The sequence below is a fragment of the Denticeps clupeoides genome, chromosome 8, assembly GCF_900700375.1.
Source record: "Denticeps clupeoides chromosome 8, fDenClu1.1, whole genome shotgun sequence".
Taxonomy (NCBI): Eukaryota; Metazoa; Chordata; class Actinopteri; order Clupeiformes; family Denticipitidae; genus Denticeps; species Denticeps clupeoides.
Window position 1 is genome coordinate 7,779,629 of NC_041714.1, and position 16,696 is coordinate 7,796,324.

The window sequence follows — 16,696 nt, forward strand, 5'->3', positions numbered from 1 at the left end:
AAAGCTGAGAGAACAAAACGGTCCGAAATATCGTCAGAGTTTCAGAGCCAATCCCAACCTCAGAAAAACAACCGCACACCGTAACACCCCCACCTCCACCATATTTGACACTTGGCACAGTGCAGTCAGGCAAGTACAATTTTCTTGGCATCTGGTTGACATGTCTCCACAACTCTAGGTTCCAGTGGGGATGTAGGCTTGGATGCAGCTGCTTCGCCATGGTAACAAGGGTAGTAAGTGGGGTTTAAACCTGTGACTTTGTGGTCTTCTAGCTCATAGGAGAGTGTCTTGACCATTTACATTTACAGCATTTATCAGCCGCCCTTATCCAGAGCGACTTACAATCAGAAGTTACAGGGACAGTCCCCCCTGGAGCAACTCAGGGTTAAGTGTCTTGCTCAGGGACACAATGGTAGTTAGCGGGATTCGAACCCGGGTCTTCCAGTTCAGAGGCGAGTGTGCTACCCACTAGGCTACTACCACCCTTCAAACTGCAAAGGTGGCATCTCATCATCGTACCACACTGGGAAGTCACTGTAACCCAGTCTTTCACAAATATGTCATCTTTGGTAATCAGTTAAACTGTGAACTTTGCAGTTCACAGTAACAGACACTTTGGGCAAGGGTGCCCAAGAATTTGCATACTACTGTAAGGCCGATGTAGCATTTTATTATTAAATATAGAATAAATGTTTCATCTCTGCAGAAACTTGGAGAAGAATTCATGACTGACCTCTTCCAGCTTAAAAAGCTGTTGGACTTCATTGATGATGACGCCTTCATACGTGATGTGGCAAATGTCAAGCAGGTACATAAGTCTGGAACGTTAGTGGTCTTGTAAAATGAGGATCATCATGATATTCCATCCTTTACCATGACCTGGTTACAGGAGAACAAGCTGAAGTTTGGTGCCTACCTGGAGAAAGAGTACAACGTGAAGATCAATCCAGAGTCCATCTTTGACATCCAGGTCAAGAGAATCCATGAGTACAAGAGGCAGCTTCTCAACTGCCTGCACATCATCACCTACTACAACCGTGAGTGTGGCAGGAAATATGCTTCATTTATAGGATTTATCAGACACCCATATCCAGAGCGACTTGCAATCAATTTACAACCCTGTAGCAACTCTGGGTTAAGTGTCTTTCTCAGGGACACAATGGTATTATGTGGGGTTTCAACTTTGTGGTCTTCTGGTTCATAGACAAGTGTCTTGTCCACTAGGGTTCTACCACCCAGTATTGTGATACAGACAAGTAGAACACTTTTTTTTTTTTTTTTTTTTTTTTAGAGATATACTTTATTTATCCAGAATGAAATGTAGGTGTCCAGTTGCTATATATAAAACTGCATATACATAGGCCCACAGACACATGGCATCCACATGCGAGCATACTGCAAAATTACAAAAGAAGGTTTCCAAGAAGTGGAATTTAAAGTAAAGTTGGGTTGTAATATGTTTTAGTAGTGTTGTGGAAAAATGCAGAAACATACAATGGTATCCATAGTTTAAAAAAAAAAAAAAAAAGTGTCTGTGTCAGTCTATTGCCAGTGCAAGATTTATATCTTGTTTAAATTAAACACGCTACACAATGTATCAAACAAAATACTCATTGCTTAACTCTGATTTTCTGGCTGCGGTATAAAAATAAAAAAAAAAATAGATGGGATGCATCGTGATTCATTGATAATCGTAATGTAATCAACTTGAAAGACCAGTGAAGGTTCACACCTCTACTTTCGTAGTGGCAGACGCTGGTCATATGACTACAGGCTGCCCTCTGCCTGTAGTCTAGTGACCTGACATGCACGAGGACAATGCCTGTATTGTAGGCTCCTTGCATTGTGCCGTTAATGTTGTTTTGGTTTGCAGGAATTAAAAAGGATCCAAACAAGTCCTTTGTCCCAAGAACAATCATGATTGGTGGAAAGGTATTTTTGTATAAATTATAGGTATATATATTGAACTCAAAAGAAAATAAATGGATATAAAGAATTGCTGTTTAATAAATAGAATTTACTTTCTGTATATGGTTTTAATATAAATATTTAAATTAAGATGCAGCATCTTAAAGTGTCTTTATTCTGACCTGGCAATGTCTCCCCCCCAAAAAAAAAAAAAAAAACACCTTTTTGTTATAATTTACTTAATTATTTGCTCTTTTAAGATTTGTTATGGTGACAGATGTACTTGGACTTGGGCTGATCTCTTAAAGAAACTTCAAGTGGATAATTGCTGAATTGCACACAGGCTGCACCTGGATACCACATGGCAAAAATGATCATCAAGCTCATCACTTCAGTTGGCCAGGTTGTGAATAATGACCCTGTGGTTGGAGACAAGCTGAAGGTGATCTTCCTTGAGAATTACAGGGTGTCTCTGGCAGAGAAAGGTGAGCATGCGTATTCGGCCAAACCACCGCCTTTCTATTGACCGTCGCATTTCAGTTTTGAATCTGGCATAATTTTGGTGTATTGTTTTGTATGTTCTTGTCATTCCCATCAGTGATTCCTGCCTGTGACCTGTCTGAGCAGATCTCCACCGCAGGCACTGAGGCCTCTGGAACGGGGAACATGAAGTTCATGCTGAATGGAGCTCTCACTATTGGAACCATGGATGGCGCTAATGTGGAGATGGCAGAGGAGGCTGGAGAAGACAATTTCTTTATTTTTGGCATGAGGGTTGAGGATGTGGAATCTCTGGACAAGAAGGGGTACTGGGAAGAACTTTTTCATGCAATGAAACAAAATATGATGTTAGCATAAAACAAAACCAGTTTTATTGCTGTTTTGATCAGTGCAACTATTTCCCAGATTTTTCAAAATTGCTTTCTATTAATCGTTTAAGCTTTTAAAGTAACACAGCATTCCATTGGAACGCAAGACTAATTGTTTCTCATAATGGGTCTCTACACATATATGCGGATATTCCATTAATTAACAAGACGTTTCCAGGATCTGGACAGGATTTTGTTGTAACTTTATTAGCCAAAAGCATTTTTTTTTCTTACCATAAATTAGACCCTAATTTGGGTCCACATCTAAATTGTGCAATTTCAAGCTGCTTTGGTGCCCTTTTTGTGTCTGTTTGTCTTAACCTTGGGAAATGTTTTGGGGATAATATGTTGAGCGAATCTGTTTTCCTGCAGATATAATGCCAAAGAGTATTACGAGCGAATTCCAGAACTTCGGCAGGTTATCGATCAGATCCGCAGTGGATTCTTCAGTCCCAAAGAACCCGAGCTCTTTAAGGATGTAATAGACATGCTCATGTACCACGACAGGTATTTTATAGACACCCGTGATTTAATGCTTCTTTTCATATGCACCGTGATTTTTTACTGATTTTATCTTTTGTTACTGTTTCGTAAACATCTGTGTGCTACCTCTACAGATTCAAAGTGTTTGCTGATTATGAGGCGTACATCTCTTGCCAGGACCAGGTCAACGAACTGTACAAGGTAGGTTATATTCTGCAAAAAATAATATATTGGTAGCCTAATTACATACCTCAATTTCCTGTTATGGATTTAAGCATTTAAGGGGGGCGTTGTATTAACTACAACTTAAAGTGGCATCTTTACAATAAAAATTGTCTCTCTGCTTTAATGAAGCATGTAATTTGGATCTTCGGGACTTTGAATGCTGCCTTCACTGTGCTTAGATGAAAGGAGGAAATTCCCAGTTGCTAAGTTGTACCAGCTTAGTTTCACCTTTTACCTCATTTCCTCTTCAGAACCCAAAAGAATGGACCAAGAAGGTGATTCGGAATATTGCAGCTTCCGGAAAGTTCTCCAGTGATCGTACAATCACAGAGTATGCCCGTGAGATCTGGGGCGTGGAACCATCCGACGTAAAGATCCCACCTCCGAACGAGCCACGTGTTTGATGGGTACAGGCCAAAACCTGCAATGAACGTCATTTGCTCATTTAGATCGCATGGCAAGAAATAAATCTGGAATCTAACCGTTGGCCATATGAAGCATGTTCTTGAAAATGCCTTACTGCATTCTAACAGTGTAATGTTCATTTTTTTTTCTAATATCTAGACAGGGAAGTCATGTACTGGAGCATAAGTACTGCAAAACGGGGGAAAAAAAAAAAAAGATGCACTCCATTTCCTGATTCATGTGTCAGAATGTTTCCTGTTCTCAACCACAAAGTGCTTTCTCAGAATCTCACCCAGGGCATATTTGGTTCAGGATTATTGTGTGATTGTAATACTTTAGGAATGTTAACATTTATGCTTAATAAGGATCCTTAAGGGACTCTTAAGACTGCTTGCTTTGGGAGTTTAGGAACCACCAAGGCAGCTCAGTCTCCATAGAAAGCCTTAATATCAACATGTTTACTCCTTGACTTGAATAATTTTTTTTTTATGCGTGATCTGCATGAAAAGATTGTAATCTCATCCACAAAATGTCACGTGTCCTTTCAGCAAGTACTGTATAATGACTTTGTAATATTATGTCCATTTTAACAAAAAATGTTCTTTAGGGTGACTAGCAGATAGCATTCATTCTTTCTGTTTCCAACAATAAAATAACTGTTTTTTATATATATATATATATGTCCTATTTAATTTGTGCAAGTAAAATTTACTCCTGTATAAGCCCAGGTATTCAAGCTGTATTATTAGCTCTGTTGCTAACTCTGCAGCACCACCTACCTTCAGATCATCAACAGCAGATGTAAATTGTTCCACGTGCACGGAATTGTCACTTTCTTTTTTTCATAAATTCCGAGTAAAATTGGTCTTGACATTGGGCCTGTGTCCACTTCAGGGTTCAATGTTACATGGCGTGTCTTTTAACTACCTCCTGCTTTCAGTTTGTGATCCAAGTCACCCCAGCTCCTAGGATACATGTTGCTTTGAGATGTTAGGAAAGTTGTCTGGCTCTCATAATGTTACTTGTGTCAACGTATTCTGTACTTTCTCTAAATTATAGTGTCCACCACTTATATGAGTTAATCTTTCAATCACCAAAATCTGGCATTATATTTGTTTTCTTCCAATGAAAGGTATCACAGAAAAGAAGCAAGTGCCGGACTGTTCACTAGAAGTTGCTTAACTTCCTCAAGGCTGCTTTGTGCTGCAGGGGTCCATGTAAATGTGTCTTCATTATTTTTTATCGCTGGCACAGGCACACATAGGAGCCACAACCATCAGAAAAAATTGGGAGAAATTTTGAATACCAGGATACTAGGCCCAGAAGCGACCTCAGGGCAACAGCATCGGATGGGGGAGGGCCTTAATGTGCTCTTGGTCAGGTAGAATGTTTGGAAAAAACGAACCGTAAAAACTGAACAGACACACCATCAATGTCTATGTGTGTGCTTTGCCAAACATAGAAGAAGATTTTTCAGTCTTAGTGGGGTCAAAGTGGTTCTCAAGTCGGCCTATTGTCAAGTAGAGATTGAGGAGGAAAATAAACACAAGCATTTGTGACATCTTTGGGGCTCTGGGAATATAACCACTTACCACAGGGTCACTTTCCAGAGAGTAATGGAAAAATGCATGGGTGGGATGAATTTAGGAGAGGTTATGGTCTTTCATGATGATGGCATTGTACACTTGAACACGAGGACCGGCTGTGGTGTTTCTGTACCCTGTAATCTTTGTACTTTTTCTGTATTTTTTTTATCTCTGTTGTATGTGGTATAATGAAATTTCTTGTGTGAGTTCACTCACATTCTTGGCCAAACAGTCCCCATATTCATACAGGCTTTCCTGGATTGACGGGGAAATACATTTACTACCCTTATGAAGACTTCTGTATAAAGTCATTTAAAAACATTTTCACTCTGTCCTCCATGGTTGGTACAGAGTTTGTAAATTAATATTTTGTTTTTTTGGTACATTTTTGAGTGTTGTGGCACACTTGTGGCAAAAGTTGAATGTTTTCTTTCTTTTGGTAGCACTGAGAAAAAGAAAGGCATGCGTCTCGAGCAGGATTCGAACCCGTGTCGTCTGCACCAAGGAGCAGTTCCATAAACACGCCGCCACTAGAAGTGATTCTCAGGCGCGTACTTGTCCAGTGAAATGATTGTTCTTTTTTCCCCATCATTCGCGTGGCTCTTATTGACGCTGGTTAGCAGGCATTAAACGTGTCACGTGACCTTGCGAGTTGGCCAAAAAGCCGCGCCCCTTGCGCGCGGGTGCGTGACCGTCAAACACCAGCAGGTGGCAGCAGCCCAAACGTTGGCGATGGCTGCCGAAGGACACGGGCAAAATGTGTGCTTTAAACGGCCCATGCCAAATAAACATTTTTACACATAGCGCACCGAGACAGGAGTCCAGAGGTCGCCGGTTTAAATCCGGCTGTTGGTATAAACAAAATAGAACTTTTTAAAAAATGATTATTACTATTGTGGACGAGGAGGCGTGACTGCGGTTCAGTTTCAGATTCAGTTCATCCTTGTGTCTCGTTTTTGCGAGGATGCTACAATGGTGTCAGAAGTGAAAGTGGCAACGGAGGATTTCACACGCGGGAGGTCGCAGCGAATACAGAGCAATATGGAGAAGATGGAGGAGGTGGCGGGACGTGGGGGACAACGTTTCCATGGAGCGATGTACCGCGCTATGCAGCTGTACAACGGCTAATAGGGCCAGTGTTCCCAACTATTTCCAATGAAAAGTAGATAAATGTTGGCAGATGACGACACGCACTAATTTGCATATCAGTGACGTCATCACGTAGCATCTACTCTGAGGCGCCGTGTATTATATTATTACATCCAGATGCATAATAAATAGGGTCTTATTTACATATTACTTTGCGTAATGAAATACAAAATAAGGAATGTTTTCTCAAATCGACTGGCCATCTCAGCTAAAACATTATTTGAAATGTTTTTTTGATAAGAATTTTTTATTTCTAAATATAACACTGATAACGAACAGTTACATTCTTTTAAGCAATCACAGCTTGTGTACTTACTCTTATTAACTTGTGAAATTAACACATCTGTGAAAGTGACAACAATTATAGCACTATTGGAATTTATTGCTACCGAAATTACCAACAATTATACATGTTAACAAATATCAGTAAATTACCAGTTATGCAGTTAGCAATTTAACTTGAATGTGTGTGTTGCTAGGCATCTCTCAGGAAGGTGGTTCTTCTTGGCTGTACAGTGTTTCGTCTGGCATTCTCTGATTTCCATTTCGATGATTCACAGATTAGAAAATAAATCATCTTCGTCTTCACTGTCCAGCTGCGTTGTCACTGAGCTGGTATCAGCAGAAGAGAGATGGTGTAGCTTTGAAACTGTCTGCTGCAGTGGTGCCAAACTTTTGTAGCCAGCTTCAGTCCATACCGCACAAGGAGTATGGAATTAAGAGTGTGCAGTGACAGTCTGTTTCTTATCTTTGACTTGACCACACTCATTCGGCTGAACAGCCGTTCAACCTCTGCATTTGAGTGTGGCAGGGAGAGGGCAGCCAGTGCCGCTTTGCAAAGTTCTTCAAATGGTTTTGACACAGAAGCATCTGTGTAGTTATATACTTCACTCCAAAACTCAATGGTATTTTCAGTTGATTGCCACCTCATCAAATGTATGTTTCTCCATTGTCCAAAAGCTTCTGATCTGTATGTTCACCCTCAAATGACTTCACTGCAACTTGTACGTCAGACAGGATTGATTTTAAGAATGTGAGATACACATAGTTGCTCTTGTCCATGTACATGGCATGGAGAACATCTGCCATATAGCAATGCTCACTGCTCTTGGTAACTCAAAGTGGAGTTTAAGTATCCAACATACTGCAGGCTCAGTCGATAGCCAACGTGTGGCACACATTTTGATGATCGGCAGGGCTTTCTGACCACAATGAATGAGACTGAGAGACCATGTCTAGACGGTGCAAGGACCCCTGTGGAGAGAGAAAGTGCCTGAAATGTTACAGGGGCTGGGCCCAAACCCCGCCCAGAGACGGCATACACAGCTGCAGCCTCAGCCACGTTTGTGCTGGGCATGCAGAAAAGTGGGACACCTAAAAAGGAACTGTTCCGCCAAAACCAGCACGGGAAACGGGCCCCCAAGAACATGTCCCGTATACCAACAACAGGGGGCGGGTGGAGAGTTCAGGGGCAGGAGGTAGTGGGTAGAGCCTTTGTATCAGACTTTTGCCATTTTCCAGTTTGCAAAGAGGGCATTTCCGGCACAGAGCTAGTGGACACTGTGTCCACAGTGACATCGCATGTGTGATGGAGGAGGAGGAGGCGATTCATCAGCAACCACGTCGCCTTCCCCTGGGGCGGCAGGAAGCAGCAGAGCAGGCACTGGCATCATAGGGCCCTCAGAAAGCCCCTGGGCATCCCCGGTGATTATGGTGCTGAAGAAGGGGGGTGAGTGGCGCTTCTGTGTGGATTATAGGAAGCTGAATGATGTCACCAAAAAGGACTCATACCCACTTCCACACGTAGAGGAGTGCCTAGACATGGTAGAGGGCTCATGCTGGTTTTCCTCCCTCGACCTAAGAATCGGATATCGGCAGGTTCCTCTTGACTAGGGGGCCCGTCCTAAGACTGCTTTTTGCAGTGGAAGGGGCTATGGCAGTTTAAAGCTTTGCTATGCGCCTGCTAATTTTGAACGTTTAATGAAGAGGATCTTAGCAGGTGTTCCCCGTACAGAATGCTTCTTGAATGACGTTCTCGCCACTGGCAGCTCATTGAAAGCGACTATGTCATCGCTGTGGACGGTGCTGCGGAGGATTGGGGGGCAGGACAGAAGCTACACCCAGATAAGTGCATATTGCTATGCAGAGAGGTGACCTTACTGGAACATAGGGTAGGTGGGAGGGAGTCAAAAAGCTTCCTAGGTCTAGGCTCTAGCCTCCTATTACAATAAATTTGTGAAGGGTTTCTCACGCATTGCTTCCCTTCTTTACAGGCTGTTGTAGAAGGATCAGTCTTTTGTCTGGTCACAGGATTGTGAGGGGGCTTTTTGCATGCTGCAGCAGGCCTTGACAAGCACGTCCATCTTAGCACCACCTGAGCTGGCATTGCCCTTCATGTTAGACACCGATGCGAGTGGGGAAGGGATAGGAGTGGCCCTGTCACAGGTTTGAACAGCTGGTGGCCTACTACTATAAGGCTCTAAGCTAGAGGTGTGAACCTTCAATGGTCTCGTGATTTCATTCGATTACGATTATCAGTGCATCGCTACCGATGCATCACGTAAACCTGTCAATTTTTTCACTTTATATTATGTTTTCCAATACAAAAACAATCTTTGAGATGTAAGCTCACATTTTTATTTTACCTGACAATGTTAACAGAAATTGTGGTCATTACATTAAATTGTAAACATAAATTATATAGGCCTAGCCTACATCTTGTATGAATATGTTCAGTCTTTAAAACAACAAAAACACATTTACAGTGCTATGACATCACAAGTACATTTTTGTAAGGTTTCGTGCAAGAATACCAGCTGATCTACATGCTCTGGTTTGAGAGTGGATCTTTTTGCAGTGACCACATCTCCTGCAGTGGAGAAAATGCGCTCTGCAGAGATGCTTGTATGAGACGCTATTGGCTGGTTGTCTGTTACGACTATTCGCAACCGGCCCTTCATCATGTCGTGTTCATGTCCACTGTTCACAGGTTCACTGTTTGCCAAAACATCAATTAAACCTAAAATTCATTGACTTTGGCTCATTTTTAGATCCTCATTTTCTTCATACTGCTTCCTCACCCACTGGACCAAAAAACATAAAAAAACACACAAGGGTTAGCCTGCGCTCCTTCTGTGTTGAATTGAACACATGCCTGGGATGTTTATCCTGCTGCCGGAAGATCAGATGACCTCACAGTGCATGTAACCATGGACCCTGGAACATGTGTTCTATGGCCTTTGGTGGAAGAAACATAACAGAACCCTCCACCTATATTATACAGATGTGTAAACAGTTTTATTTTATTTTATTTTACCAAACCACAGAACACAGGTCCAGTTATCCCCCCCCCCACATTCATTTCTAGTGTACGTTGTGCTATGTGTTTAATTATTTATGTTTATTTTTATTTTTTATGAGAGATAAATATATTTCACTTTAAATGTTAAAGTTATTTGTGAAGGGCTTTGATAAGAATAATTATAATAAATAGAAAAAGATGTCAAACGAAATGATATACATTTCAAGCTCAGTGACGAATCAGTTTCCTGTTCTGTAAAGTTTCAGTAATGTCCGGCCACCAGAGATTTATTCTGTTCGACTCTGTCCTGACATGATGACGTGACAGTCCCGTTTCCCCCTCACACCGCAGCAGGGGACCAGTGGGCGGAATTACCAGATGTAGAAGAATAGTTGCCAAATCCGCTTAATTTAAGCCGAGAATTATGTGCTGGCGAAGGGCGGTAGGAGTTCAAAGAAGATAAACATTTTATCCATGAACTAATTCAAATGCTTCAAAAGGAATACGTCGATAGTTTAGGTTTGTAACGCAGAGTTTATACATGTGCGTTTTGTTTCTTTAAAAGTTTTGGGGAGGTTTTTTGACTCGATATCTGGCAACAGTGGCCGCAAGTTACGGGCTCTCTCGGTTAAAGATAAAAAAACCTCACACTCAGCAAAAACAAAAGAACAATTTGCATTATTATTTTATTTCGGCCTCAGACTAACACGCCTCTGCACGAAATGTACGTGTGCTGTGTCCTCACGTGTAAGCGGCGGGCGGTCCAGAGAGCGAAGGCGGCGCTTGTTTGGGGGTCTCTCGTCCGTCGGCGACCCCCCGGCCACTCGCTGGCCGTCGCCAGGACGAGGAGAACGGGGACGCGGAGAAAATGCTGTTCAAATTGGCCTGCGCCATCACCACTAGGTGCCTTTTCCTGCTCGTGGCCCTGGTGGGCATCTGCAGGGTGAGATGGGTGAAGGGCGACAACTGGTGTTGGCTGCTGACGGTCCTCTTCCTGCCACTGCTCATCGAGATGATCGTCACATTGAAAACGCGACAGGGACGAGACTACAAGTGGTGAGTCCGTCCCCGACTCCGTCCGGGCAACACGGTCGTATCTTTTTGGAGAAATGTTCATTTCTCGTGTCTTGTTCCTACAGGTTCTCGCCAGCCATTTTGCTGTTTCTCATTAGCATCATTCCTTCCATGTGGATTCTGGAATTGCATCATCAGCAGACCAAGTCCAGTGACCTCCAGGTTTGAACCCAGAACATCCATTCGTGCCCTTTCTGCGTCTGTTCTCTGTGGTGACGTGGAGGACCTGGCTTTCTCGCCTCCTTAGTGCAAGAAACTGGACTCCTGGGAAAATGTCAGAAGTGTGACCTTTCTGAATGGCACCGTTGGAAATCTTACATTAAAGGTATGAATGGTGTCCTTTCTTTGACGGTATAATGTAATGCACAGCAGCAGCATGATGAATATGGCCTTCCTCCTTGCATGCAAGGCCCATCCCTCACTTGAATGTCTCTTCGAGAGCACACAGAAGTTGGGGTAATGCCATTATTATGCACAGAGGAATAATTGTGGGGGGAATGAACAGTGGTGCTTTGAGAAACAGTCACTCAGGGCCCGACGCTTGGCCCTCTGTCCCCGGAGAGAAATCCGGAAAAAGAAAACTGGGTGGAGCGGCATGGCTCGATATGATCTGTAGAGAAATTATTCATGCCAGAGAGACCTTTCTCGATGCATCGTCTGGGCAGAACTATTATATGTGCAGGAACGGTTGCATGGAATTTTTAAAAATAATTTACTTAATGATTAAAAGAACACAAACAGCATTACAAGGGGTAAACAGAATGAAAGTTTTCATTCTGTCTATCTTCATACTTCATGTTTGCTGTGTATGTGTGGGTGAGTGTGTTTGGGGGACTGTAGTTATTTAAAATGTTGAGATGTTTGTTTTGCTATAAAAACTAGTCAATAAAAAGAATGTTAACCACAGACACAGATGTTTTACATATATTTAATAATTTGCTTAAAAATACATTTTCATGAATTAAAAAGGGTGGTAAGACTCAGGTTCAAACCCCACTTAACCCTAAATTGCTCCGGGGGGGGACTGTCCCCTGTAACTACTGATCGTAAGTCGCTCTGGATAAGGGCATCTGGTAAATGCCGTAAATGTAAATGTTTTTTTATTTAAAGATGGCATCATGGCCACAAACATCTGAGTTTTCTCCTCACGTAGGGCGCAGTGGATATGCTCACTGTAGTACTCACTCATGGTCCGACTGAAGAAGGCCACTGGCTGCATTCAGAGTCAGGCCTGGTCGATCCCCAGGGAGAAATCAGGAAGAGTACGTCTAACAAAGGACAAAACTGGGAGGCGTGGTGGCTGAATGTCATATGCTGAAAAAAAAGACTTCTATAACAGTCATAGCACTTGTACTATTTAGGTACTATTGTACATTTCATTGTACTAAAATAGGTTCAGATATACATACAGGCCAAAAGTTTGGACACACCGTCTCATTCAATGTGTTTTCTTTATTTTCATGACTGAAGGCATCAAAACTATGAATGAACACATGTGGAGTTATGTACTTAATAAAAAGTGGAGACCTGGACTCCACAGTCACCGGACCTGAACCCAATCCAGATGGTTTGGGGTGAGCTGGACTGCAGAGTCCAACAAGTGCTAAAGACCTCTGGGAACTCCTTCAAGACTGTTGGAAAAGCATTTCAGGTGACGACCTCTTGAAGCTCATCGAGAGAATGCCAAGAGTGTGCAAAGCAGTAATCAGAGCAAAGAAACTAGAATATAAAACATGTTTTTGGTTATTTCACCTTTTTTTGTTACATAACTCCACATGTGTTCATTCATAGTTTTGATGCCTTCAGTGAGAATCTACCAACGTAAATGGTCATGAAAATAAAGAAAACACATTGAATGAGAAGGTGTGTCCAAACTTTTGGCCTGTACTGCATGTTTATATGACACATTTCATGCAGATGTACATTTTAAATGTTCTGGATGACCGATCCCTCTATGTACGTTTTTCCAAAAATGATCTTTGTTGTTCACGGCGTTTAACGTGATGTTTTGTTGCACGCCACCTAATTTTGCTTACTGTCCCAGACTACACCCAGAACACACATCTCTAAACTGAGGCAAATTGGGCAAAAAAATCAGAAACAAGTGCAAAAAACTCATTTTATTTTTTACATTAAATACTGATGAGGATCGCAGTCCTGTGATTCCTATGATTCATAACCTGGCCAAATTGCACAGACAAATTGTACTGCTTTAAATACGAAGATTTATTTCATTTCAAAAAGCTGAAACCTCATCTCACATTTTAAATCCATGAGAAAATATGATTCTGTTACAATTCACAGAATGTTCATGTCAAAACCAGAAAACCCAGTGCTTCAGCGCCACCATCAGGCTCTGTTGCCATTTTAATATGACTTATGGTATAGGCTACACAGCCAGTTTTAAGCTAGAAAACAAATAAAAATTCCAAATCTTTAGTAATACAGTCTCTTTCCTGTCTGCCCCTATGTCCCCATAGGATCCACTACGATATTATTTAATGGTGCATTTTGCATTGCAAAATTATGTATTCTTTAATCAGTTCTTATAATAATGTTTTTTTTTAACTGGATGTTGATTCAAATGTGATCACCAGTTTATTAAGAAATATTAAGTACATTTTTACACAGACACAAGTCCATCTGTTGATCTGGTGCATTTTAATCCAGTGATACAAACTGTAGAATATTCACTGTTATAATACTTTTTTTAGATCTGCATGTTCAGAACATATTACCCTGTATGAGTGTGTCTTGTAATCTTGTAATTCTGTTCTGTGTGTGTCTTATAACAGAGTTTTGATGGGCTCTTTTCCACTTTGTGCCCAAATGACTGGATCCTAGCGCTTCATCAGGTCATTCTGATCCTTCTCATTCTGGGGAAGTGGCTTCTCCCCATTGGAGGTGGTATCACCCGTGATGAGCTGTCACAACTTCTCCTTATCTTTGTGGGCACTGCAGCGGACATCCTGGAGTTCACCAGTGAGACCCTATCTGATGTGAAGTAGGTGTCTCCTTTATCTGATAGTGACTGTGGATGGTGGCTTTATTTGATAATAGTTTACAGTTGAGCATTTAGTTATTAAGTTAAAATTGGTTCATTACTTGTCTTAACACATAATGAAAAGACTTGACAGGAGTCAAGTCTCCAGAAGTCAAAGGACAAGGGTCTCCACTCTGGGATTGTCTCAGCAAATCTACAAGATTTTTTTAGTATTGTCAATAAATGACCTAAACCACAGATCCACAGACACAGACTCCAACCACAGACTCCAAAGACACAGAACCAGGAAAATATGATATTCAGACAAGGAAGAGTAAGCTAGGGACTGAGGACAAGAAAAAGCTCATCACCTATGACAATGTGGGTGGTAGTAGCCTAGTGGTTAACACACTCACCAATGAACCAGAAGACCCAGGTTCAAATCCCACTTACTACCATTGTGTCCCTGAGCAAGACACTTAACCCTAAGTTGCTCTAGGGGGACTGTCCCTGTAAGTTGCTCTGGATAAGGGCGTCTGATAAATGACATAAATGTAAACGTAAATGGAAGACAACAAATGCTTCCAACCAGTGACTGGACAAACTAAACATGGCTTTATGCTGACAGTGTCAGGTTTAACCCTTTGTCTTTAATCCACTTGGCAGACTTATAATTACTGCAAAAATATATATTTTACAATGAAACCTTTGTGGCACAGGTATCCTTACCCACTTTGTAGCAAGAATATTAATATTCGAAAGGCTGAAACTGGCTACAACACATGTTCTTACACCTTGGTTCCGGAACTGGTGGAACTTCTTCTAGTAGTACACTGGTAGATTATCGTTAATAATGCAGTTTAGTTATTATACTTAATATCGTCACTTGCTGTGTGCAGTATTGACAGGGGACAACGGTCAAATATGATAGATAATCATGTTGTCTCCTTACAGCTTCTCCAGTTAGGGTTCATCAGATCAGATTCCCTTCCTGACACAACCCTCCCCATTTACCCGGGCTTGGGACCGGCAATAAGAAATGCACAAAGTCACATGTGTCCCCAGTGGCTGGATTATAAATGAATTTAATATTAATATTTAAAACTGCCTTCTGTGTAACTAGTTAAGTTAGAAATTTTCGGAACTCTTGTTGTAATTGTTTTAGGTGACATTCACACAGTAAACTAAGGTCTGTGTGTTTCTCACACAGAGGGAACAATCCCCAGTTGGTTTTCATCATATTGGCAGTTTGGACCTGGAGTATGTTGCAGTTCCCACTCCACCTGGCAGGTGAGACTCTTAATGCAATCTCATGACCCACCATCTGTTTGAAAGTGTCTCTGCATAGAAGTGGATTATTTGTGGGTGTCCTTTTCAGTGGTGACATCCAGGCCTAACACAACCAGTGAAGTGGGTGAAGCCCCAGACTGTTCCGGTGGTCACGGCAACACCCTGTTCGTCAGGCACAGCACAGACATCTGGAATGTCACGGAGAGCCTCTTAATCCAGGATGGACCTTTCCTGGTTGTTCGGGTGACTGTCCTGATGTATTTTGACATCTTCCACCAAATGCTAGTCTTCTTCACCATAAAAAACCTCCTGGTGGTTGTGCTCAGCCTCTACCGATTTGTTGTGATTTGCCGAGATTACAGACCCCCCTCATCTTCCATCCCATGATGCAGTGAGAAATGAAACAGTTGTCATGATAACATGGGGGACATGGGGACTGAATTTGTAAGGTTTGGGTCAGGGGTAGTCGTCATCTCTAATGGACCACTGTCACATTCTGTGCCCTGGCAGTCCTAGGCCATCTATTTGCATGGTCCCTGGAGGAGCATTGCACATCTTCACCATGTGCTCTGTTTGCTCAAATGAATGAATTATTTTGCACGTTTCATGCTGGTGGGAGTGGTGTGGCTGGCCACACGGTGCATTCATATTTTAATACAGTGAAGTGATACATACTGTAGGCATTGACCCACAAGAAGGTCTGTTATGAGAATCCCAGCCAAAATACATATATTTTGTGCTTTCCACTTCATGTTAGATTGCCAAAATAGGGCCCTGAGACATTTTGTGCTATAAAAATTATATCTTGAATACATTACTTTGAATAATCACTAACATTAACCAGTCAGAACCATAACTTATAACATAACTTAACACTATAGGGACAAATATGTTAATTGGGAAAGTGTGAATGATGTCAAACATATTATTTTTGCTACTTGAAGTTGCTCTTTCTTATTAAGGAAAACATGATCTCCAAGGATCAGAAATAAATTAATCTTGAAATAAAACATCCATGTCCTGTGCAATATGCTTGATGCTTCCACAAGTGGTTTAATTGTATTCCGAGTTATTCCATGGTTATTTAATCATTCGCTTCAGCTGACTAACGCTTCCATCTTTATGGAAATCCTATGTACTAATAACTATAATGCAGTCCTCATCTGTACCTGTGCCCCCCTGCATAGATGCGATATTGTTCCTCTTCACTGACAAAACCAGTTCATTTCAAATGTCCGAATTCATCCTGTCTCCCAAGATTGTTCCTGTCTTGCTGGTATTTCCCTTGTTTGTTTTGCTTCCGGGATACCACTATCATCCTCATCCGGCTGTAACGTTGACTGACAAATGCAACTAAATCCCTCACCCACTCTGCTCAATACTAAACCGGGTCGTGGCAGCCAGAGCTAACCCTAAACACACA

General features: G+C 41.8%; 2 protein-coding genes across 2 annotated transcripts in view; both read left to right on the plus strand.

Annotated features, from left to right (window-relative positions):
- pygb (phosphorylase, glycogen; brain) overlaps nucleotides 1-4,562 on the plus strand; it is a 12,915-nt gene extending 8,353 nt beyond the window's left edge. Inside the window, exons 13-20 of the mRNA XM_028988763.1 lie at nucleotides 707-808; nucleotides 890-1,037; nucleotides 1,874-1,932; nucleotides 2,252-2,393; nucleotides 2,507-2,714; nucleotides 3,150-3,284; nucleotides 3,395-3,461; nucleotides 3,737-4,562. Coding sequence (XP_028844596.1) covers nucleotides 707-808; nucleotides 890-1,037; nucleotides 1,874-1,932; nucleotides 2,252-2,393; nucleotides 2,507-2,714; nucleotides 3,150-3,284; nucleotides 3,395-3,461; nucleotides 3,737-3,889 — 1,014 coding nt within the window. The 3' untranslated portion in view covers nucleotides 3,890-4,562. The remainder of the gene's footprint in view (nucleotides 1-706; nucleotides 809-889; nucleotides 1,038-1,873; nucleotides 1,933-2,251; nucleotides 2,394-2,506; nucleotides 2,715-3,149; nucleotides 3,285-3,394; nucleotides 3,462-3,736) is intronic.
- A 6,147-nt stretch (nucleotides 4,563-10,709) lies between these two features.
- tmem26a (transmembrane protein 26a) lies at nucleotides 10,710-16,633 on the plus strand. Its single transcript, XM_028989792.1, has 6 exons — nucleotides 10,710-10,982; nucleotides 11,066-11,162; nucleotides 11,248-11,325; nucleotides 13,796-14,004; nucleotides 15,194-15,273; nucleotides 15,362-16,633. The coding sequence occupies exons 1-6, from the start codon at nucleotides 10,795-10,797 to the stop codon at nucleotides 15,658-15,660; spliced, it is 951 nt and encodes a 316-aa protein (XP_028845625.1). The 5' UTR covers nucleotides 10,710-10,794; the 3' UTR covers nucleotides 15,661-16,633.
- Nucleotides 16,634-16,696: the final 63 nt, after the last annotated feature.